General features: G+C 52.3%; 1 protein-coding gene across 2 annotated transcripts in view; it reads left to right on the forward strand.

Moving 5' to 3' along the window:
* Positions 1-24,595, forward strand: part of PTPN3 (protein tyrosine phosphatase non-receptor type 3) — a 101,429-nt gene that overhangs the window by 65,304 nt on the left and 11,530 nt on the right. The window contains exons 12-18 of one of the 2 annotated variants that reach the window (XM_040963483.1): positions 2,658-2,792; positions 3,682-3,858; positions 10,347-10,533; positions 10,625-10,702; positions 11,919-11,975; positions 12,973-13,129; positions 15,954-16,114. In XM_040963483.1, coding sequence (XP_040819417.1) covers positions 2,658-2,792; positions 3,682-3,858; positions 10,347-10,533; positions 10,625-10,702; positions 11,919-11,975; positions 12,973-13,129; positions 15,954-16,114 — 952 coding nt within the window. The remainder of the gene's footprint in view (positions 1-2,657; positions 2,793-3,681; positions 3,859-10,346; positions 10,534-10,624; positions 10,703-11,918; positions 11,976-12,972; positions 13,130-15,953; positions 16,115-24,595) is intronic. The other variant, XM_040963484.1, reaches the window with a different exon arrangement.

Here is a 24,595-nt window from a genome sequence, read left to right on the forward strand (position 1 = left end):
TTCTCCTTAACTATGTAAACATTATTAAAAAATTGATCTATTATGAGAGGGAAAAGGAAGATAACAAACAAAAATAAAATTAATACTCTTTAAAAGAAGAAGTACAGCAGCCAGGACAGAAAGCATTATCCGTATGGGATGCCAGTGTTGCAAGCAGTGGTGGTATGCACTATACCTCAATGCTGGACCCTGTATGATATTTTTTTCCTTAAGATTTATTTGTTTATTTGAAAGCCAGAAAGAGAGATATGCCATCCTCTGGTTCGTTTCCTTAATTGACTGCATCGGTCAAGGCTGGGCCAGGCAGAAACCAGAAGCCAGGAGCTCCACACGGGTCTCCCGTGTGGGTAACATGGATTCAAGGCCTGAGCCTTCATCTGCCACCTCTAAAATGTGTTAGCAGGAATCTGGATGAGAAGTGGCGTAACCGGGGCTTGAACAGGCACTCCGATGTGGAATGTGGGTGTACTGTGCGGTGGCTTGAACAGGCCCCCCATGTGGAATGTGGGTGTACTGTGTGGTGGCTTGAGCCGTTACGCCAAACACCTGTCCCATCTCCAGTGTTCTGATGCATCTCTTGTCTCTGCTGCTGGACATAGTTTATTGTCTCAGTATAAACTTGAGTTAGATACTGCTATTTTGGTGGCTTAAGTCAACAGCCGTGCTACTATGGGTCAGGCATGCAGGGAGACCTTGGCTAGAGGACTCTTCTGTCCCATCTGGTACAAGTTGAGCTTCCTGGATCCAAAAAATCCAAAATGCCCCCAATTCTGAAACTTTTTGAGTGTCACAGGAATTTCAGATTTTTGAAGATTTGTTCATTTTTATTGGAAAGGCAGATATACAGAGAGGAGGAGAGACAGAGAGGAAGATCTTCTGTTCATTGATTCACTCCCCAAGTGGCCTCAATGGCTGGAGCTGAGCCGATCCAAAGCCAGGAGCCCAGAGCCTCTTCTGGGTCTCCCACTTGGGTGCAGGGTCCCAAGGCATTGGGCCATCCTTGACTGCTTTCTCAGGCCACAAGCAGGAAACTGGAAAGGAAGCAGGACGACAGGGATTAGAACCTGTGCCCATGTAGGATTCCGGCATATGCAAGGCGAGGACTTTAGCTGCTAAGCCACTACACTGAGCCCAAGAATTTCAGATTTTGAAACATTTTGGATTTCTAATTTTCATTTAGGGATGTAGACCTCATAAAGTTCACTCAGCTATTTCAAACTCCCCCAACCCTAAAATCTGAAATCCTGATGGTCCCCGGCAATTTTAAATAGTGGGTCTTTGACCTGTGTGGAATGGGGTTTCCAGATGAGACCCCCTACTGTCCCTGGGACTGCTGGTCTAAAGGGTCCAAGGCCCAGTGCTTTGGTGGGACAAGTAGAGGCCTGGGCTCAGCCAGACCCTTGACCTCTCCAGGTGGGCTTTCAGGAGGTCTGGTTCGGTTTCCTCCATGGAAGCCTCAGCTTCTGCAGGCTCTGTAAGGGTGACAACAGAACCGTAACTGCTAATTTCTGCAGTCACAGGCCTGCCCCACCGCAGTCAGCCCATGCAGCTATCTTTCATCCATCATGAGGAACCACTTGGGGTGTGGGGGTGGCACAAGGCAGCAGGGACTCCCAGTATCAGTTCCAGCTGACTTTTGAGACCCCTGTCTCATCACCTCCACTTAAGAGGTGGGGAGACTTGCAGAGGTCATGTGCTTACCCAGCACCAAAGGAGAATGTCCACACGTGTGTGCATCCCTGCTCTAAAGAGTTCCATGGAAAGAAGTGAGTTCCTTATTTTCCAAGGTAATGGGACAGTGGAACACTTCTTCCAAGAGTCTCTGTTAATAACTGTGACATATTTTTAGGAGTCTGTTCCAACAAACCTTACAATGGAGCAGCTCCCTCCCCCTGTTCTGACACTGTGCCCTTGGTCCATGGTGCTGTGGTAAAGAGGCCAGACCGCCCCCAAGGGAAGATGCTGCCGACCCCGCTGCTGGGAGCATAGCGACCAGGGCAGCCACCCTGTTCTTTGGCACGAATGAGTGAATCATGTGCTAGGAAGAGTTCTGTATTGCCTTTGTTCTTTTGCTCAGTCTTTGTTCTGTTTTGGTCGGTTGGTTGAAGGTCACGAGGAAATGTGTAGAATGTTTGGATTGGGAACTTCCAAAGCAGGCTTCAAGTTTTCTCCTATGAGATAATGGTGTTCTCTGATGCTAAGAGGTTAGTCAAGTTCAGAAGTCAGTTTTAGGGACCGCATGTTCAGAAAATGGGTCTGGAAACCACTGCCTGCATGTATTCTGGGGTTCTGTAGCCAACAGTGCCCCGGGATTGATGGCAATGACTGTTGCCTGGCAAGATAAGCAAGAGCATCTAGAAGGAGGGCTAGTGACATTGCTCATGCTAGCCAGGCTGGCGTGAGAATTCCTACATGTGAAGTGAACTGTATATCTGAGTTACCCTGGAATCGTTCCTGATCTGGTGAGGCTTGGTTGTATTCTGGAAACAGCTCTGTGGCCTGACATAGTGAGGACCAGAAAAGATACCACATCAGGGCGAGTCACGAAGGACTGGCTGCTGCCGTCTGAGTGGGAGCGGCTGTCTGGCCGGGGGAGAAAGCACGCATAGCCTCTCATGTCTTTGTGGTGGAAAGTGAAGCTGCATCTGGTTTTCCAGGTCTGTAAATCACCAATACTGCAAAAAGGTGATCGGCGGGATGGTGTGGAACCCGGCCATGCGGAGATCTTTGTCGGTGGAACACCTTGAAACCAAGAGCCTGCCATCCCGGTCCCCTCCCATCACTCCCAACTGGTATGTCCCACCTCCGCCGTGCTGCCCACTGGCAGATGCGTCATTGCCTGTGTGAGCAGAACCCCAGCTTCACAGACCCCCCAAGAGGTGGAGGTGACCTTGCTTTCCATAGGCCCATTTGCACCTGAGGGCCATTGCAGAGGGAACTTGTTCCCGTGAAGTGCAAGTCTCACTGCGTCTTTTCTGTGGTTTGGAGCACTGAGACGTTCTTCTAGGAAGACATCTCTGTATTGTGAACGGGCAGAACAGCTGTGCATCTGGATGGGGTCGCTTGGATCTTGGCACAGGCTCACGCTGTGTTAGGATTACAGCCGGGTCCATTGCTTAGCGTCGAGAACATTGAACATCCTTTCGATGACTGATGCTGAAATGCATTTAGTCGCCCCTGGCCACAGCTTGTCTTTCTGGGCTTTGGAACATTAGAGATGATTCTGCATGAGCAGCTGCTGCCCTTAGAGGGTTAACGATGGATCGGCTCTAGGATCCCTGGCAAGCTGTGTGGCTGTGGGAACTGCAGTGCCTGGGCAGCACTCTACACAGCTCTGTGATAAACAAGTACGGTTAGCTTCAGGGCAGTGTCTATTTCCCACGCACACCACGCAGAGTAACCTTTCAGGAAAGCTTTGACATCAGGATGCCTGGCCCTCTGGACCAGCTACTGATGCACAGAAAGGGAGCAGCTGGCCCGGGGAGGAGGTGCCTGGCCAAGCAGGGGAAGCACCTGGCCGAGCCGGGAGGGCTGTGGGCTTGTTTGCAGCAGAAAGAGCAGAACTCGGGTTTCGGCCCAGCCCTAAGCTCCAGGCACCTTTTCCTCCCTGGTCTTGGTTCCCCTGTGGTCTTCAGGGCGCTTTGCTTCCCTTGCCTGACACCCGACCTTTCCCCACCCCAGGCGAAGCCCTCGGCTCCGGCATGAAATCCGCAAGCCGCGGCACTCGTCTGTGGATAACCTCGCCAACGAGATGACCTACATCACAGAGACTGAAGACGTGTTCTACACGTACAAGGGCCCCCTGTCCCCCAAAGACAGTGATTCCGAAGTGTCCCAGAACCGAAGTCCGCACCGAGAGTAAGAAACCTGCCTTTTCCCTGCTGGCTGGCCAGGCCTCGGTCATTGGGTTCCACCTAGGTCCAGGGTTGTGCTTGGAGAGCAGGAAGGAGCCATTGCTCGTGGACAGCTTAGCAGGGCACCACCTGCCAACAGGGGCTGTGGGCCCCACTCTGCCTGTGTGGGCTATGTACCTGGGCTCCGTACTTTTTCTGTCCATATGTTTTGTGTGGCATCCCCAGGTCCTGAGCATAGCCCAATTTAAATCATCCCAAGGGCCGGCGTTGTGGCATAGCAGGTTTAGCTAGCACTTGGGACTCCAAATCCCATACCAGAGCACCAGTTCAAGTCCTGGCTGCTCTGCTTCCAGTTCAGCTTCTTGTAAATGCAGCTGCAAAGGCAACAGCCAATGGCCCAGGTGCTTGGGTCCCTACCACCCACGTGGGAGACCCAGATGGAGTTCTTGGCTGCTGGCTTTGGCTTGGTCCAGCACAAAGGACCAAGCCAAACAAACCAGACGATGGAAAATCTCTCTCTCCCTCTCCCCACCATTCTGGCTTTCAAGCAGATTAATTTTTAAAATTAAAAAGTTGCATCACCCGCAGTCCAGAGGGTCAGAGTTTCGCCCTCCCGTGATGCCGGTTCATCAGGAACTACACACTACCTTCTGAGAGCAGGAATTGCGCCCTTGGCGTTGCTGCTTTCTGCTTTCAGTGGAAAGTAGCACAGGGTAGCATCTCTGTTTGTCAAAATTTTGTCCAAAATGGTTTAGCTAAATCAGGCTGGGTTTCTGTGTTGTTCTTATCTCTTTTTTCTATTTAAATAATATTGCTTAAGAAAAATGTTTGTGTATTTGAAGGGCAGAGTACAGAGAGATCTTCCACCTGCTGGGTCAGTTGCCAAGTGCTTGAAACGCCAGGGCCAAGCCAGGCCAAAGCCAGGAGTGCAGAGTTCCATCCGCACCTGTCATGGGGCTGCCAGAAACCCTAGAACTCAAGCCACCGTCTGTTAGAGGCGTTAGCAGGAAGCTGGATTGGAAACAGAGGCGGGACTCCACCCTAAGCATTCTGATACAGGCTGCAGGTGACCCGAGAAGTGGCTTAACCCTCTGTGCTTAACCCTCTGTACCTGCCACTTTAGAACAGTCTTTATTTACTTATTCAGAAGGCAAAGAGACAGGGAGTGAGATAGACAGCAGCCAGGACTATGCCAGACTAAAGCCAAGAGCCAGAAACATAGTCAGGATATCCCACGTGGGTGCCAAGGACCCAGCTGTCAGAGCAGAGGGCAGGGCTGAGACACAAACCCAGGAACACACAAGGGCATCCCAGGCTAGCTCAACCGCACCGCTGAGCCTGGTTCTTGGAGAACAATCCATTATCTTCCTTCCTGGGTTCAACTACATGGGCCTTTTTATGAATCCGTGTCAGTGAGTTCAGTTGGCTGCATCGTGGAAGAAGGTTAGGGCAGGTTAGCTCAAATCACTTTTGAAGTAGGTAAGGTGGAGAACATAACTGACATTTTAAGCTAGAGTGTGACATGATCAGATACACTGTTGGGAAGTCAGTCTTAAGTTGCTGGGTGTCCATTCTGTGAAGCTTCATGTTGTGGCCAAGATATAGAAACCCAATGCCTCCCCTCACAGCACAGGATCAGCCAGCGGGCACATCAGCTAATCTGTGAACCGTTACCACCGTAGCTCCCAGGCTTAAGGCCCTGAGTCCACACTGGCTATGCTGGAGACCAGCACAAGGGTGGCATGCCCTGCTCCGGGCTGTGCAGGACCGTGCTGCTGCTCTGTCCCCTGCCCACAGTGGCTGACTTGTTCTCAACACCTGCGGCTACATAATCCCCATGGGGGTGATTTCCCTGTGGCCTGCCCTGCCACTGTGCTATCGTCATGATCACTGTCTCTCATGCCAGCCAGCAGCCTACTGCCCCATCGTCGAGCAGGCTGCTTTGTGTGGCCCTGCAAAACTGCAAGCCTGTGTAGAAAGACAAGGCAGCCGTGCGGCTTCTATGACCAGGCCGAGCGTGAGTCCTCGCTGCGGCTCCGTGGGAAGTGTCTCCTCGGGCTCTGGGAGGCATGCACACACACGCGTACTCCCTGCAGCTTGCTGCCTGGCTCTGCCACCTTGCTGAGGGGTTGTTGAGCCTTCACTGCCTCAGATCAGCAGCTGCCAGCTGATTTAAAGTGAGGTAGAAGGAGGCCTTCGGGTCCTGTGTCCCTCCAACTGCTGTCCGAGTGCTTGGTAGCCTCACGTGGTCATAGACACAGCCCCTGGCCCTCTGCAGCTGACAGTGCTGTCGCCAGCACCTGGCTAGGTAGAACCCAGACTCCACCGAGGGCCCTGAACCACGGGCTGGTGTGCAAGCGAAGAGGGCATTTTGCAGAGGCTGGCGTGGCCATGGTAGGGCAGCTACTTAGAACTGGAATGGTCAGGTGGCCAGTGCCAGGCAGGGGAGTGGCCAGCCGTGCTTCATGCACTGGGGCATGCAGCCCTTCACAGGTGCTCCATCAGTGCCACGTCCACAGTACACAGCCGCCCACGGCCTTTGCTGGCCCCTGGGGCAGGCAGGTATTTGCCTCCATCCACTAAGCTCCAGGCCAGCTGGGCCGATAATACTTTGTCCTCCTCGTCATCACACTGTTGTTGTTTGAGGAGAGGAGAGGTTTGGGGGAGCAGTCGGAGGGCTCAGGGCGCTAGCTGGAGGAAGAGTAAAATATGAGTAGGGGAGGAAAGCGGAAAGTTCCTTAGAAAAGTCCCTTATGTCTGGCTGCACGCCCAGAGGAGCGGCTCTGGCTGAACATGGGCCCTGAGGTTCCATATCTGTAGCAGCGCCACCAAGTGGATGGTTGCAGAGGTACAGCCTTGGCAGTGCACTGCGGAGGAGGCACCTGTATGTGGAGGGGGTTCTGAACAAAGCTGTCACTGCCAGCGTTCTGTATTCTGTTCCTTACTTCCACATGAGACCACACTCTTCAGTAAAATGGAAAACCGTTCCAGTCCCACCCAGATGACAGAGAGGGACAGTGACGTACAGAACAGAAGCTGCCAGAAATGAATGTCAGGGCAGATTAGGGTGGTATGCAAAAGACTTTTGCTTTTTAAACTTTTTTTTTTTTGAGAGAAAGAGAGTTCCCGTATACTAATTCACTCCCCAAATGCCCGCTACAGCCACAGCTGGGCCAGGCCATACCCCAGAGCCAGGGACTCTTACAGGTCTCCGACATGGTTAGTAAGAACGCAGTTACTTGGGCCCAACCATTGTGGCATGGTGGATTAAGCTACTGTCTGTAACACCGAGTCCTTGACACTCCGCTTCCAGTCCAGGTCTGTGCTAATGTGCCTGCGAAGGCGGCAGAGGATGGCCCAAGTACTGGGGCCCCTGCTACCTGTCTTTCCCTTGAACCTGGCACAATTACCTGGCACTTGGTAGATGCAAGAATTAGTAATGATTTAGCTAGATGGCCAGACAGACCAGTGTCTGGACAGAGGACAGGAAAGGTGGGACAAAATGGGGCTCCCAGGTGTTCACAACGGGGTGCCACCAACTTCGGCTTTCACAACCACATCACAAGAGCAATCTCACACGATATGTCCCTGCAGCCCAAAGTTACTGTGACACCAGTGAGCAGGGCGGCATGCTGGGTGCCACCCAGGACCAAGACGGGGCAGACGTCCCACCGGGGCATCCAGGAGTGAGTTGGCTGAGGGTCAGCAGGTGCCTTCTTGATTTGGAGGTGTCCGGCAGCTCAGAGGCTGTGTAGGAGCAGACTCAGAGACCGTCATTCCACGTCAGGAAAGGAACTGAGTGCCCGGGAACTGTGCCACGAAGGCTGTGTCCCCATGGTCCATTGGCCATCTGCCCCACACTGGCCGCGCTGACGCTGGTCGATCACAACAAAACTCTGTGTAGTCCTTCTCCTCCTGTCTCAGGGACAGACCCCTTGCTTCTGTCTGCCCTCCTCCTTCCCTCCCCAGTCACTGGCTTTGTCCCACCCACCATGCTTCTGCCTGCCTTTGCTCCTCCCCTCAGAGGACCCCAATTCCACAGTCCCATGTGCTCTCCTCCCCCACAGTGGCTTTCCTCAGCAGCACCTGGGCTCTGGCCCCGCTCTTTGGGGTCTTCCTTCTTGGCATCCTAGTGCCGTGTCCTCCAGCTACTTTTTCTTCCCATCACTGATGCCCCTTCCCACCGTCTGTCTGCCCATTCTGGGCACCAGAATGTCCATGGTCCATCAGGCCAAATCGCAGCCACGTGATTCACTACTTCATTAGCTCCAAGAAGTCTCTCCGACCCCTCTTATAAGCCAGGCTTGAGCATTGCCCTGATTGTCATAATAGTCTAGTAGCATACCATTATTTTTAAATACCGGGGCTGTTCTGGATAGATCATTGAGTTGTTTTTTTTTTTTAAGATTTATTTATTTATTGGAAAGTCAGATATACAGAGAGGAGAGACAGAGAGGAAGATCTTCCGTCCGATGATTCACTCCCCAAGTGAGCGCAACAGCCGATGCTATGCCAATCCAAAGCCAGGATCCAGGAACTTCTTCCGGGTATCCCACACGGGCGCAGGGTCCCAAAGCTTTGGGCCGTCCTCGACTGCTTTCTCAGGCCACAAGCAGGGAGCTGGATGGGAAGTGGAGCTGCCCGGATTAGAACCGGCGCCCATATGGGATCCTGGCGCGTTCAAGGTGAGGACTTTAGCCACTAGGCCACACCGCTGGGCCCAATCATTGAGTTTTATAGTGCGAAAAAAATCTTTGTTAATTGCATGCATACTAACAAAGTAAAGAAACATACCTTAAAGCCTCATACAATGAAATCCACAAATTCTGGAGTTTCTTTACTTTGTTAGAATAGAAAAATCCATTGCCGTTTTATTGAGATGACTACTCCATGCACCTCTGTATCGTAGCCTTGTTTTTCTGATTTTTCCCACATGCCCTTTGCCCTTGGCATTGCTTCCAGCCACTCCTCTCCCCGCTCAGGGACGTTACAGATGGGCGAGCATCCTTTGCAACTTCTGGTCAAGTCCATACCTGTGGCACCAAGTACAGCTTGCCACTTGAGTGTAACAGTTGCCCCTTCTGCCACTAGATGGTGCTCTTGTAAACAGTAAGTCCCGGCAAAGTTGCCTTGCAGGGTCTTTCTAGCTTCCTTTTAATTTAAGTCTCATTTGGGTTGGGAAACTGAATTCAGTTCTCTGAAATTCATCACAAGCCTTCCCTCGAATGACTACTTAGGACTACAAGGCCAGACTTTTCCTTTGATCATTGCTTGCTCATAGCAGTGCTTCTGCTTCAGTCAGTTGCCCAATGTCCCAATGTTTTATTCAGATGAAAATCAAGGTTGTGAATACGATGCACACTTCTTGTTTAAATTAAGCTGCTCTGAACCCTCTAGGATACAAAGAAGCCCAGTTTTTAAGGGAAAAACACAGAGAAGAGCTGGAAAAGGGTTTAGTAATGCCTGTTTTTGCCTTAGCTAAGTTTCCGTGTGTGCCCTTCTGTTGTCGCTCTGCCTTGTATAAGGTTGGAATGAAACAGGGTCTTGATTGGAGAGAACCCCATCTTTGCAGGTGGATTCAGGCACCTGTGCCAGGCATGTGACTCTGAAAGGGGGCTGGGGTGGGGGCAGTGACACGTGTCAGTCCTGGCAGCCCTGTGAGATTAGATGGCATTGTCAGCCCAGGGGGGACAAGGCCTGGGACCTCTCAACCTTTGGAATCTTGTCTGAGTCTTTAGCCAGCGCCTGTGAAATGGGACTTGGGCCTGGTGACCCTAGGGGTCTGTTTAGCCTTCATCAGCTGTCAGTGTATGGGATGGACCTGTCCAACATGACTTCCTGTATGGCAGAATGCTCCTATAGCCATTGCTGCCCTGTGCTGGCGTCGGGCATGTGCCTGGCTGAACTGGTCAGAGGAAGGCTTCATTTGCATTCATGGACATTTAGGTAGCCCACATCATCACTTTGGACAGGGCAACTCTAAAACACCTAAGGATCTCTGTCAGTAGAGAAACATGAAAAACATGGGCTCTTCCTGGACCATTCGGAGTGTCACAGGCAGAGCACACGCACTGGGGATGGGAGACAGGGTGGTCGAGAGTCTCCTGAAGCAGGGACTAAGGAGGGGAGGTTGCCTACAGGGGAGATGGAGGCAGGTGCATTGGGGAGCTTGCCGGGCAGCGCCTGGGTCAGTAGCAGCACCGAGACCCACCTCTCGGGGCCTTGTGAGTGGCCAGGAAAGCCAAGTGCCCAGAGATGCCTGGATATTGATCCCATCCTCCTGTTAGTGGGAGGCTTTGGAGGTAAGAGAGAAGAGAGCAAGGGCAACCAGACGACATGGGGCTGGGCCTTGTGGCTCTGCTGCACTTGCCAGGGACCTGTGCCCACCTGAGCTGCCAGCCTTTGCCCCCGATGTGCCCCATCAGCAATGCTTGCGCGAGTGACCAACACCGACCCAGTGATTAAAATCTTTCCTCCTTCCCCACGATGAAGGAGCTTATCCGAGAACAATCCAGCCCCAAGCTGCCTGACGCAGAAGTCATCCAGTTCTGTGTCTTCAAACGCTCCAGGCTCCTCCTCCTCCTCCCCTGATGGCATGGACCAGAAGGTCTCAGAGGACCCCCACAGGGCCAGCCGAGGGGCCTCCACCGAGGACGGCAGCCAGTACTACTGCGACAAGGTGAGTGCATCACCCTGACCCTGCCGCTGGCCCCACATCTGTACCCCCGAGCCAGAAGCTCCACGACTGACCACTTTCGAATGTTTTCCAGAATGACGGCAGTGACGGCTACCTGGTCCTAATCCGGATCACGCCTGATGAAGATGGGAAGTTTGGATTTAACCTGAAGGTTTGCATCCACATTTGTTAGGGCCCTTCATGCCAGGAGCCTGTCTTCAGAGGAGCTTTTGACTTCCTAAACTAGCCGAGGAGATCGGCTCAGCCCTCGGAATGAGCCGCAGCGAAGCCCAGTGCCTTCTCTGGGCCTGGTGCTGGCCTTGCACGCTAGTCATGCCACCTTCCTGAGTTCTTGGCATCAGCAGCAACATCTGTTGTGAAGCCCACCTTGCAGGTGAATCTGGATGTTCTGCTCGGCCAGGACTTGCAGCGCAGCCCTCAGTGCAGCTCAGGCTGCTCCATCGGGGGGCATGGCCCGCCCCTTTTCCTGGCTGTCTCTAGCAGGGCCTGGCTGCTGACTAGATCCTCTGGGTCTTTGTGAAAGGCATTGTTGGGCAGGTGAGCTCCCCGCTGCATTGTTCCCTCGGTGGCTCGGCACAGCAGGTGCACCAGAGGCCTCCTGTTCATGAGACCCAAAACATTTCCTCTCTGGGCCCTTAACGGGCAAAGTCCCCAGCCACCCCGCAGAGCACAGCAAGCACAGGCATGTGGCCTCCTGGGACCTGCCGCCCCTTGTGAGCGCTCATGGAGCTGGAGTTCTGCTGAGGCCGCAGCCCTTCTGGGAGCTCCCTTCCCCAGCAGCGCTGGGACCATGGCCTGGGCAGTCATAGAAAGGAACCTGTGGCAGTCATCTGACCTGACCATGATGCCAGTCAGATGTCCACTTCCCACATTAGGAGTGCCTGGGTTTGGTGCCTGTCCCCACTCCTACTCCAGCCTCATTCTGCTAGTGTAGACCCTAGGAGACAGTGGGGCTGGCTTGGAGTTGGGCGCTTGTGACCCACGTGGGAAGACCTAGATGGAGTTCCTGAGCCCTGGGTTCAGCACAGCTGTTCCAACCATTGTGGGGCTGTGAGATGTTAGCATGAGATATGATCTTCTCTCTCTCTCTGCTACTCAAAGATTGTAGGAGCTCCTCCTTCCAGGTTCACCTTAGCTTCCTGGGCTGTGGCGTAGCATAAGGTGGCTTCCCAGCCTTCCCAGTTCTGCTTCTCCCTACAGACCCGGAGGGATCAGGGTCTTCCCTCGTTCCGGAAGGGCCGTAAGCTCTGCGATTCATTGCAGAGCCTGAAACAGGAGCCCCCTCCTGGCCACCAGCCCTGCCTTCATTGGTATCCCTGGGTGGCCAGGAGCAGCTCACTTGATTTTCTGCTTTAAAATGATCACAGGGAGGAGTGGATCAGAAGATGCCGCTCGTGGTCTCCAGGATAAACCCCGAGTCACCTGTGAGTAAATGTGTCACCTGTTGCTTCCCCTGTCTGAATCCTAACAGGTTCCTCTTTCTTGTGTGTGTGTTGGGGGCTTGCTTTATTAGGGGGATTGTTTTTTTCGTGGTAGCAAAAGAATGTATAACTGTGCCTATGTAGATAGATTTTCCAGAACTTTCTGGCGCAGTGGAGGCAGTTGGACACCTGCACCACCTAGGATCCCGCTCAGATGTGCGGGGTCTTTGTCAGATAGGCAGGGATCTTGTCAGGCGCAGGGGCTGTCAGGTCTCAGCCCAGGCTGCGGAGGCAGAACTGCATCTGTGGCAAGGTCCCGGGGTGACTCGTGGAGAAGTGATGCTCGATGGGAGGAAACAGGCTGCTCTGGGTAGAAATGTGGACCCTGTGCTGGTCCCACCAGCTCACCGCCAGCCCCACGCCCCGCACCCCATGCCCCCAGCTCTCTCCTGAGGCCTCCTAAGATCGTTTATTTTCTTTTCCTCCTAAAGTTTTGTATTGGGTGTTCATAAGGTGTCCAGCTCATCTTGCTGTGGATGATGACAATATCCACCTTCCCTGGTACCTTTCCCATCACTGGCTTTTGTGGAGCAGAGCATCAGAGTTACTGTGCCAGCTGCCAGGGAGTGTTTGGGACTTCAGCTTAGGGTTCACCCTTGTTGTTATAGAAGGATTCTGAGAAGGCTCTGCCATCGGCTACAGCCTCTTCATGTCTCCTCTCCCCGATGCGTTCTGCCTCTACCAAGGCCCCCTCGCAGAACACATTAGTCTTTCCTTCTATCCATCTCTAGCTGTCCACCTTAAAAACCAAAGGCAGCTACATGGTGGTCAGTGTGATGGACTCCCATAGCCAGCTTAGCCTTTCAAGTCCCACTGCCACCCAGCACAAGCTAGCCCCAGCAGCCCAGGTGTGAGAGATGAGAGTGCCGTGCCTTCTGCCAGACCTCCCCAAGGACTGCATCCCGGTAACCGCGGGAACTCGCTCCTCCCCCGCACACAGGCCGACACCTGCATTCCTAAGCTGAACGAAGGGGATCAAATCGTGTTCATCAATGGCCGGGACATCTCCGAGCACACGCACGACCAAGTGGTGATGTTCATCAAGGCCAGCCGGGAGTCGCACTCGCGGGAGCTGGCCCTGGTGATCCGACGAAAAGGTAACTGCCCCCCCCCCTGCCCGCCTGTTGGGGGGGAGGCACCCCCATGGGTGCACCAGTGTGTGTATGTGGTGGGGCAGAGGGCTACACTCCCAGAATGCACTGGAGAAAATCAGGAATACTCATATCACGGCTCAGGTGTCTGCCTCTTGGTCCCAGGAGGCCTGGCTTGGTGGCCTGCACCTGCCGTTCTCCTACGCAGGACCGGAGCCTTTCCCTGTTGTTCCCACATCCCAGCACATCTTTGCATTTCCTGAACCCTTTAGAAGGAGCTGGTTACCTTTGACCCATGCCTTGGCACAGAGGAAAGTGGGCCAGCACCAGCCTGGTGACCCCAGCTTTGCCTCCTGAACCAAGGCACTAGGGGAGCCAGAGCAAGTTCCACACTGCCTGCAGCTCCATTTCCAGGCAGGGTAACAGGAGCACAGCCAGAGTCTCTTCTCCCACCACACCCCACCCCAAGTTCTTAGGGAGATTCGATGACCCGTAGGGCCAAAGGCACCTGGCATGGCGCCTGGCCTGGGTTGGGCCTCCACGGGCTGTCATTGCTGCTTTTGTTGCTACGCTTGTGCCGTAACAAGCCATGTCCCTGAAGGCCTCCCACGCAACCTGACAGCACTGGCCATGAGGATGGGACATGGCTACGCATCCTTGCCCCACCCCTGCATCCATGTAGATGCAACCCCGCCTGTGTAGACACAGCTCTGCCTGTGTAGACGCAGCCCCATCCTGCGCTGCTACTGCTTGTCTGCCTCACCAGAGCTCCCAGCCCAGAGCCAGCAGGATGAGCCCTGATCCCAGCTCCTCAGCTGTGCAGGTGCCGCTGCCCGAATCCCAGCAGCCCCAGGCCAGTACCCAGCGGGGGCTCACTGTGCACCAGTTGCTCTGTGTCATCACCATCCTCCCCGAGGCCTGTGACTCTCCTCAGAGCTTCGTGGTGTTTTTCCCAAGCCGAGAGCAGAGCATGGGGCAGCAGAGTCCCAGAGGTGGCGGGTGCCCCGCCTCCCATGTGATTGGCAGGGAATTGCTCTCTGGCAGCAACAAGCAGGCCTCTCCTCACAGTGGTGCACATGTGGCTGGCTGGTGTCTCAGGGAGAGACCAGCAGGCAAGTCCCTCCTACCCATCCCCACTCTGGGCCCTGCGGGGGGCGGGGCGGGGGACACCTGCTTCAGGAGAAGGATTTCAATGTGCGGAGACTAGCAGCTGACAGAACAGTTGGCTTTCTAGTAATACGTTTCTTGCTTAAGTAAACATTTTGGTAGAAACAAATTCATTGGAAGGAAAATGCTAAAAAGTCCATGGTAGTACAGGCATCACACTCTGATGGTAGTACAGCTCATCACGCCCTCAGGATGGCACAGGAGGAGCTGAGCTGCTGTTGGCAGCTGGAAGAATGAGGTCACTGGAGTCAGATAGCATAACCAGGTTCCTGCGTCCCTCCCCGCCAGGTTGGCTCCCTGGGGACAAGCCACCTGCCCTGAGAGCTCACTCCCTCTCCTGGAAAGTGGGGGAGAGTGAGCCCAGAGGCAACATTGTGACCCCCTGCAGCCACGTGGTTACTTTCTTTCAATATCCCTGTTCTCTTGCAGGCAATACTGAGCCTCTGAGTGAGGGAGCCACTTCTCTGTCTGAGTGGCAAGGGAAAGTTCAGAAGTAATCGCCAAGTTATTGATTTGGGAGGTTGCAGAAGAAAAAAGGCAATAGAGCCAGGCAGGTGGGAGGGAGGAGCGTGCAAGGTCCGGAGGAAGGCTTGTTTTTACCAACATGGAGTTGGACCAGAAGAGAGAATCTGACCAGAGGAGGAGGAGGAAAGAGGTCAGGGCTGGAAAGGCGGAGCCTAATCCAATAACCCGGAGTCACAGGGATAGCCTGGGACTGCCCCGTGTTTCTCCAGGAACATACCCCGTTTCTGAGTTACAGAGAGGGAAAGAAGAGCTCTTACAGGCACTGGCTCACCCGCCACATGACTATAAGAGCCAAGAGTCATGTATATTCAGGGGCTCAGGCACTTGGACCAATCTCCACTGCTTTCCCAGGATCATTAGCAAGGAGCTGGATTGGAAGAAGAGCAGCAGGAATTTAAACTGGCTCCCATATGGGATGCTGGCACAGCTGATGGCAGCTTTAACAGCTATATTTCTGTATTTGAACAAAGGCACTCCCTTCTGCTGAGTCACTGCCTAGAAGCCTATAGTGGCCAAGGAGCTGAGGCTGGGAGCCGGTCACTCCACTGAGGTCTCCCATTGGAGAGTGAGCGGCAGGCATGCAGGGGTGGGGGACCTTTTTGCTACCAGGACCCCTTTGGGCATTGATTTGTTGTGTTTTATCATGCCTACCATTGCCTTGACATCAGCAGGAAGGTAGAATTGGGCTGGGGTAAGGACTTGAACTCGGGCAGTTCAGTATAGGATGTAAGCAGGCATCTGCCATGTCCCCCAGATGCCACAGTTTGAGTGTATATGAAAAGACCCCAGGAAGGAAGAGCATGAAGTAAGGGGGAAATGACCAAGTCCCAGAGAGCAGACAAAGAATGGCTACCGTCAGAGCATTCTTGTCCACTCCCTGCTGCTGGCAGAAGCCTGTTCTTGCTTGATACTGACCCTTAACACCAACCAGAGAGATGAGTGCATGGTCCGTGTGATTAACACACATTGAATCTTTCCCTGAGAAGTCACGGCTTAGGTGAAAATGATTGCCATGGACTTGGTCCCATATTAAAGAGTGCCCAGCCCTCTGCACCCCAGCACCCAAGGACAAGTTGGTAAGGGAAGTGGGGATCCAGACTGTGGCTGCCCTGCAGACACCCCATCTCATGCCTTGCAGCTGTGCACACACTTGCCGAGATCAGATCTGAAGATGAACTGAACCAGCTCTTCCCCCAGGCCATCTTCCCCCTGCGTCCCGAGGGTGGCGACACGCTGGCAGGCTCCATGGAGCAGCTCAAGAAGGGCCTCGAAAGTGGCACGGTGCTGATCCAGTTTGAGGTGAGTGACTCTGAGAGTCAGGCATCTGCCTGCCCACACCAGCCTGCACTGAGGTGCCTAGGGCAGACACGACCCTCCTCTGTGGCACTGACAGATGTGTGTGTCACTGACCCATGCTGCTGCAAGGAACCCCTGGAGGACCTGTACTCCTTGCAGTGTAACAGGCAGCCCAGCAGGTGGCCACTCCTCTGGCCCAGAGCATCCACACAGTAAGAAGGCCTTGGGTCTTGCAAGCTGGGGCAGGGCCCTCCACCCACCACTGAACTCTGTGTCACCCTGTTTCTGTAGTGCATTTGGTAGTCATGGAGAGACGCATCAGAAACCCAAGAAGGAGGGCCCAGGAGCAGAGTGAGCTGCCAACACAAAAGCTAGGAGCAGAGGAAGGCGGGGGAGAGGAGGTGTGGGAGCCAGGCAGGGCCGGGTCAGGCCTGGGGCTCTGGTCTCACGGGTCTCACTGGGAACAGGTTGTTCCCAGCATGTTGCCCGCTTCTAAGTGTCCCAGAACCCTGTCCACTGACATGAAACCCCAGCTTTCCCAGAAGGCCCTGGAGTCCCTTCATGGAGCTTGACCAAAGGCCCACCCAAAGCCAGATCCACTCCCACGTCTGTGTGACAAAGCAGAGTCACAATATGCTGGGTTCCCCTCCAGACTGACTCACAGGTGGAAGAAAGCCGGAGTGCTTTCGTGCATTAGAAGGTAGAAAAACATCTCAGATGAGCACAAAACAGGCAAGAGAAAACAGAATGTGCAGGAATGTGCATGACGGAAGAGGCTCAGACAGGATTCAAAAACAGAGTCTGGAGCACGCCACCGTTTGTTTGTGAGAAGACCGAACACAGAGGAGAGCTGGGCACTGAACCCAGCGGTGTGTTATGTGAGCATGAACCACTGGGTGGATCTGAGGCACATGAACGACATGCATATACAGCTAAAGGAAAGTCAAGGCAGAAAGTGTGGCGTGAAAGGAGAGCTTATTCCAGGAGTGTTCCCCAGCCTGGGCGGTGTGCACTGAATGGTGGGAGAGAGCAGAGAGCAAAAGCCCGCAGGAGACCAAGTACCTGCCCCCCGCACAATCGGGGCACAGTGGCTGAGGCTGAGCTGATCTGAAGCTAGGAGCCAGGAGTCCCCTTGGGGACCCATGTGGGTCCATCCTCCACTGCTTTCTCAGGCCACAAGCAGGGAGCTGGATCAGAAGTGGAGTAGTGGGGCACGAACTGGTTACCCAAATGGAATGCTGGTGATTGAAGGCAGAGGATTAACCAATTGAACTGTTGCAATAGCCCCAGTATTTTTCAGTATTCTGTGAGATATTTTAAAGGAAGAACTGAGAGAAAAATGTACTAGTTTTATTCATCTTTTGGGAATTATTTAGGGGGAAAGGCACTGTGGGGTCATTCATTCCTTCAGCAGGTGTGTCCTAGGACTTCATCATATGCCTAGTGCTGAATCTGAAACAGGAGGGAAGAGGGGTCTTCCGGCCCCAGGCAATGTGCAGTCTAATTTTGGCACTTTGGGACAGGGGGCACACATCCTACTGAAGAGCAAGAGAGGCCAAGTGTTCATGGTGCAGAATGAGGAGCTCCAGGAAAGGTTCTGAACTGAGACACAGGATGAATGAGGGGTCAGTGGGTTTAAGTGTGGAATCAAGGCCTGTCCAGGAGCCCACAGGGTGTAAGGACTCAGAGTCCGTTTCTGGATACTGTCCAGGAGCCCACAGGGTGTAAGGACCCGGAGTTCATTTCTGAGTGTTGTCTAGGAGTCCAAGGACCCAGAATGGTCTCCAGGTCCTTCAACCCAGTGAGATTGGTTTGTGGTCGGTCCAGTTGCCCACAAGGAGGCACTGTGGGCCCTCACTGACAGAAGCGCCAAGACTGCGCTCAAGCCATACCCCCACTGCCTCTGGCCCTGACAGGGCACAGCTTTTCCCCCTCACTACCTCACTGAGGAATCCTGATGTCATAGGAACAGCCTTGCTGCACAGGAGGAGCAGTGTCCCCTATGGCTGCCTAGGCAGAGGGACAGCACTGAGAAAGGGAAGCTTAGATGAGTACCAACTATGCCCACGGCACTGGCTTGCGTCCTAGTCCAGCCCTGGGCAGACACTATCAAGGTGAGAGTACCAGGTCTCAGATGGAGTGGCTCGCCCGGGGCTCCCCAGTAAACAGCAGAGCTTGCTGGGAACCCTCATTGCGACCTAGGGAAGCTGCTGACGCCTGTTGATCATGAGGGTTGTGGCTGCAGAGTGTAAGATAGGGGGTCAGTGATATGGGGGGGGGGGTGGCCGAGCTGCACAGAGCCAGATGTTTGCCCCAGCCCATCCCTGCACCTCCATCCTGTATGTCTCCATCTGTAACTTGGGTGTCTACCAGGTACACTGTCAGGAGCAGGTGAGATCAATATTGAATGTGTTGTCTGCCACGTGAGAACTTCCTTTTAGTAATAGCTCTTGTGACTTTCAAATAGAGGCTCCAAGAGCCTGAGAAAACAAGCCCATCTCCACATAGATGGTCTCATCACCTTGGCTACAGATTCTAGGCCCTTCAGTTGTCCCCTGCCCTTCCAGGGCCAGCAGCCATGGCAGCAGGTCAGCATCAGGGCTGACAGAAGGGAGGTGTAACTGTGGACAGCAGGCCCACAGCAGGGGGTGCAGCCAGGCTGCAGGCTGCTCCCCCTCCTGCAGTGGAACCCTGGCTTCCTACAGACTTGCTAGGAAGTGTTGTTCTCATTAAAGGAATTCCCTCTTCCCTCCCTCCCCTGGCTTTCAGTAAACAACTGCCAATGTATTCCAGAAAGCATTTGGTCCCGGCCCGTAATAAAATCACGCTTAATAATGAGCATTGCTAGAGCATGTTGCAATCTACCAAGTTTGTTCCACATGTGTTGCCTTGGAGACGCTCTCAACAGCTCTATGAAGAAGATATGTTCAGCATAACTAAGGTTGTTCTTTTTATTTTCATTTCTTTAAAAGATTTGTTTTTCTGAAAGGCAGAGTTAGAAAGAGAGAGGAGATAGAGATCTCCCATGTGCTGGTTCACTCACCGAAATGACAGCAGTGCAGCCAGGGCTGGGCCAGGCCGGAGCCGGAAGCCAAGAGCTTCATGCAGGTCTGTCATGCAGAAGCTCGAGCACTTGAGCTTTCTTCCACTGTTTCCCTGGTGGCGTTAGCAGGGAGCCAATTCAGAAGTGGAGCACCTGGACTTAAACCAGTGCCCATGTGGGATGCCGGTGTTACCAGCAGTGGCTTAACGTGCTGTGCCACAACACTGGACCCCAGAATCATCCTTTGAGAGGTGGAGAAGGTGAGGCTTGTCCAGTGTGACACTGCTTTCCAGAGACAGCTAGGATTGGAGTCTGCACTGCAGATGACAAGCCTGTCCACTGTAGCAGCTCCGCCTCCAGCACCGTGCTGTGTAAGGGATTCCAGCGTGGCTGGCTTGGCAGCGTTTGTAAATGGCCCCAGACTACCTAGATGCCTTTGTTGAGCCAGGGTCAGGTGTTCTCTCTTGTTGTTTGTAAAGGAGCATGCTAGGTTCACCCTGGCTCCCAGTCTGTCCGTCCCAGGAGTCACCTGGGGCTCTGTTCCAGCGAGGCAGGGGACCTGTGTTCGGTATAGACTTGCCAGGATAATGCCTGAGTGATGAAGCCTTACAAACAAGAAACCAACCGTCTCCATTCTTTTTTTTTTTTTTAATATTTATTCATTTTCATTGGAAAGTCAGATATACAGAGAGGAGAGACAGAGAGAAAGATCTTCCATCCACTCATTCACTCCCCACATGGCCATAACGGCCAAACTAAACCACTCTGAAGCCAGGAGTCAGGAGCTTTTTCTGGCTCTCCCACCAGGTATAGGATCCCAAGGTTTTGGACCGTCCTCAATGGCTTTCTCAGGCCACAAGCAGGGAACTGAATGGGAAGCCCCACTTCCCATCCAGCTCCCTGTCTCTTCTTACCCAGTGCCCAGTGGCTTGCCGCTTGCCCCGCCCTCTGGCCCCCCATTAGTTACAACCTCTTTGGAGACTTGGGGAATTCAGCTGACAGCAGATACCACTCTAAGGCACACTGCACTCCCTCAATTGACAGACAGGGGGCAGCAGCCACAGGGGCCCACAGAAGGCCATGCCGTATCTCCACCTGTCCGTTTCCTCACCATCCACATTTACCAAAACAGAAGCCCTCTCCTCCTTTCTGATGACCGTTTTCCCTTGACTCACTGCAGCTGTGCCCATCATGGGAAATAACCAGCAGCGTCCAAACAGGTGACTCACTGGCCCGTGTGACAGCTGTAAAAGTTGCAATGAGAAGGCCAAAGGTGGCTGAAATCTTGATAAGAGGGTTTCAGTTGACGTGTAGAAATTCACCCAGTGGTTATGACTTCATGTTAGAACCCCTCCCTAAATACAGAATGCATATAAAAATAGCTTTCCAGGGAATCGATATAATATGTCTGGACCACATGGTGGGGACTAGGGACCATGGATGACCATGTATGCCAGTCTGTATTGCACACACCAGGAGCCCCCTTAGAGGAGATATTTCTGCAAGCTGGTGAAACTGTCTCAGTGTCCCAGGAACAGGATGCACTTCTAGGCTGTACCCTGCAGACAGCACAGCCGTACAGAAGGGCCCCGTTACCAGCAAGCACTTCACAGCACAGCTTGATGGGAAGGCACAGAGAGACTCCAGATCTGCTTCTGAGGGTCTCTGTCCCTCCGGTTGGGCAAGAAAGAAAGGGACTGTCCCCAGTAAGAATGAACCAGGCACAGAGAACTGTTGGTTCGTCACCCAAGCCGGAGGGGGCAAGCCACCTCTCAGGGCTCTCTGAGTCGCCCTCAGCCTGGTTAAGAGCCCTACCCTGCTCTGTTTGCGTGTCCTGCACCCTTTGTTTAACCACAGACCCCACCATTGCTTCTCACTACAAATGGTTCTTGCACACCTGCTAGGTGCCAGGCCAAGGGCTGACCAGTTAACGCCACCAGCACAATCCCTGCCTCAATGAAGAGGGTGGCCCGGGGACTGGGACTGGAAGCTGATAGTCACAGAGGTATTGAAAGTCACTGGCTTTGAAGAGGATGCTGGGTTCCCAGAGACCCTGAGAGGGACTCTTTATGCCGTCTGCTCTGTGCTTCACACTGTCGCCTCCGCTTCCATTCCCCTCCTATCCTGCCCTTTCTCTTCCTCTCTGCCTTTCCCTGGGTCCTTAGGCAGGAAATGGGGTGCGAGGAGGAATCTCACAACTGTGCAGACAGTTGAGGCAGGCTTCCTCTGCTCTGCTGGGCCTTGCCGGCTCTCTCTGGTTGGAGCCCACCGGTGTCTGAAGCCCGCATCTGTGACACCGGGACTGCACTTCTTTTGGCTCTGGCTGGGTGAGAAGAGTGAGAGGGCCCCGGTCCTTTCTCGCTGCCCCTCTCTGCTGGTAGACCACTGTGCAAAGACAAAAACATCTACTTGGAAAACCATCCATTGCTCCATCCCTCTCTGGTGACACCAACATTCATTTACATACAGTTGTTCCTTAGCAACCCCTCTCAGCCAACTTCATAATTCACCCGCCGGTGCAGAGGTTGCTAGAATGATGCTCCGGTTGGATGAGGATGTGGAAGTTCATTCTCCAAAGAACTCAGTGGCTTTGCTATCCTCACCACTGCGACCCTGTGACCCTGCCTCCCAACTGCGGGGTTGCTCCCATTGTAGGACAGAATCAGAAAATCTGGCAGTTCTTTGCCTCACATACCATCCACGCAGAACTACCGCAAGCAAACCCCGTAATTCCACAAAATCATTTTTAAAAACCTTGAGTCCAGTTCCAACTGATAACATCCGATCAGAACTCATTCCCATGCATCCATGACCCCTCTAGAAAGTCATACCCAGGTTCTCGACAGGAGTCTCTGTTCCTGGCATGTACCCATGTTTCTGGCATGTGTCACTGTTCCCAACACACACCTGTGTTTCTGGTGTCTCTGCACTCTGGATCTGCCCCTCTTGGGAGCAGTTTTCATGCCGAGCCCACCAGGCAGCCGGCAAAGCAGGTCGGTCAGCTCATTCAGTAACCAGCTCTGGACATGTGGGTCCTCTTTCCCTGGACTGTTTTTGGTGTTAGCCTTTGCACTCGTGGGTATAGGGGCTGTGCACCTGCCAAAGGCCAAAGAAATGTTCACTTCGGCTTGCTCACCCAGCTTGTCAGAATTTTCTGATTAGGCTACTTTTGTTGTATTTCTCTTTTCTTCTTTTACCGTTTCAATGTAAAAGATAATCTCCTTTTTGCCATGATTTGCAGACAGCGGTTTGGGGTGTGCCCCATGCTCACACAGGTGTGTTGTGTGCTCACACGGGTTCACACACAACTGCACACACAGGATTGTGAGTGCTTACAGCAGGATAATTTTCACAAAGGAGGGTATGTCAAGAAGTGCATGGGAAAAACAAAGTTCAAAGATAAATTTTGAGGGACATAAAAACCTTAAAATCCATCAAGTTTTTTCATACGATACATTTTCCACTAACATGGAAGGCCTTTGTAAAATTTAATAGCTTAACTTTATACACTAAAAATTTGGTGAATGGAATCCTTAAAGTCCACCCTTTTTATTATTTCCGGAATTGTAGGCCAAAACTCGGCCACAATTAAATTACTGCTTCTTACGGGGGTAGCTGCAAGCGTGTGCTGTGTTGCAATGTTCTGCATGCAAGCATTTTCCCGCAGATACGCTTCTTTGATATGTATCTCTGTATTTTTCTGTCGGGATAAAGGCCACACTGTGCACATGTAAAAATGTTGAAACATTGCCCTGGTACTTGATTTTTCTAATTTATTTCACTACTCTGCAATCCCATCCACAGATCATTACTGCTGAGACAGATTTAAAAACTTGTGGTAATTAAAGCCTTCTGCTAGATCTCTCTATATATTTGTGCTAGGCCATCTCAAGTTGATTGCATTTACATTTTTGCTATTTTTTGCAGGGTGGGAGGTGGTCTCCTGTTACCTCCATTTCAGCTTTCTGGGTTATATTCACTTGCGTTTCACCTCCATACAGTTACTCAAACAGAACCGAAGTGCCATGTGGGTCCTTTTGACTGACTCGGGTATCTCCCATCTGTCAGAATCAAACCAAAACCTCTACTGAACCATAAGCCGATTTCCAACTGAGCTCAGAGTCTACTGCTGTTACTGAAGAAGTTAAGTTATTCAGTGGCTGCTTGAGTACTGTGAACTGAAACTATAAGAATGATCAGTAGCTGAGCTCTTGGGTGAGCTAGCTTATAAAGTATTATGGTGTGCAAAAAGTAGTGTTCAAATTTTTTCTGTTTGAATCACAAACTTAAAATGACAGTGTTGACCACAATGTGGGGAACTAGCCATTGCTATATGTCACTGTAGGCCCACATGGAGATATCAAAATCCTGGAAAAGCAAGCCTTGTTGCAGGAATCCTGTACTAAATTCAAGATTTAGAAACTTGAAAATAGCCTGATATAAAAGTAGAGGAAAAGTTAGGCCATAATGAAAGAAATGACTGAGCCATTACACATCATGTATAAAGAATATTGAATGGGAAAACAGGAACTATATAATAATTAGGGGAGCCTGGCTTCCACATTGTGGGAGTGTTTCCCAGAACACTTTGTGTCACATGCTAAGATCTCCCATGGACAAACTTGCTTGAGAAGTGCTATCAGAATTCAATTAATCAGAATTAAGGAGATGTATATACATTGTGGGACTTGGTATATGGGAGATTTCTAGAACTATAAGGTGAGAAGTTCCCAAATTTAAAAAATTATTTATTTACTTGAGAGAGTATCCAGACAACTCCCTTCAGATGCCCGCATCAGCCAAGTCAGGCCAAAGATTGGAACTGGGGACACAGCCTTGGTTCCCCAGCACAGGGCGTGGGAGGTCTTGTAGGGAAGGCCCTTTCCAATCTGTCATCACTGCATTCTAGTTTTTGGCTTAAGAGGAAGCTGGAATTTTGAGTCTTGACTCAAGGCACTGTTGATGTGGTATGCATGTGTTCTAAGTGGCTTTTTGACCCCCTCATCTCATCTCCCCCAAATTTCTTTGAGGAACGTTGGGTTCCAGTGAACATAGCATAGGATGTGCCAACACGTAGTTCAGTGTCATTTTTTTATGTGCAGAAAAAAATAAGATGCAGAAGGGATATGAAAAGATTATCTCAGGAATGCAAAATTACTAATCATCTTCCTTATACTAGCCTGAATTTCTACCAGAGTGTGTACACCTACACACACACACACACAACATTGCAAACAGCAGGGCAGGGGAGAAGAAGAAGAAAAGCTGTATTTTTAAATTGCCAGGAAGCTAACGTAAGCCTTGATGAGGAGAGCTTTTCTGTGTTGTTAGAAGTAGGTGGTGCAGTTGTAGAGAGAGGAAAAGGCAGGCGTTGGAGACAGATTGAGATCAGCGCCTCACTGGTGATTTTGAGCAAAGGTAGTTGAACCGCCAGCTCTAAG

Source organism: Ochotona curzoniae, unplaced genomic scaffold (assembly GCF_017591425.1).
Source record: "Ochotona curzoniae isolate NIBS_2020 unplaced genomic scaffold, NIBS_Ocur_1.0 scaffold_3208, whole genome shotgun sequence".
Lineage (NCBI taxonomy): Eukaryota > Metazoa > Chordata > Mammalia > Lagomorpha > Ochotonidae > Ochotona > Ochotona curzoniae.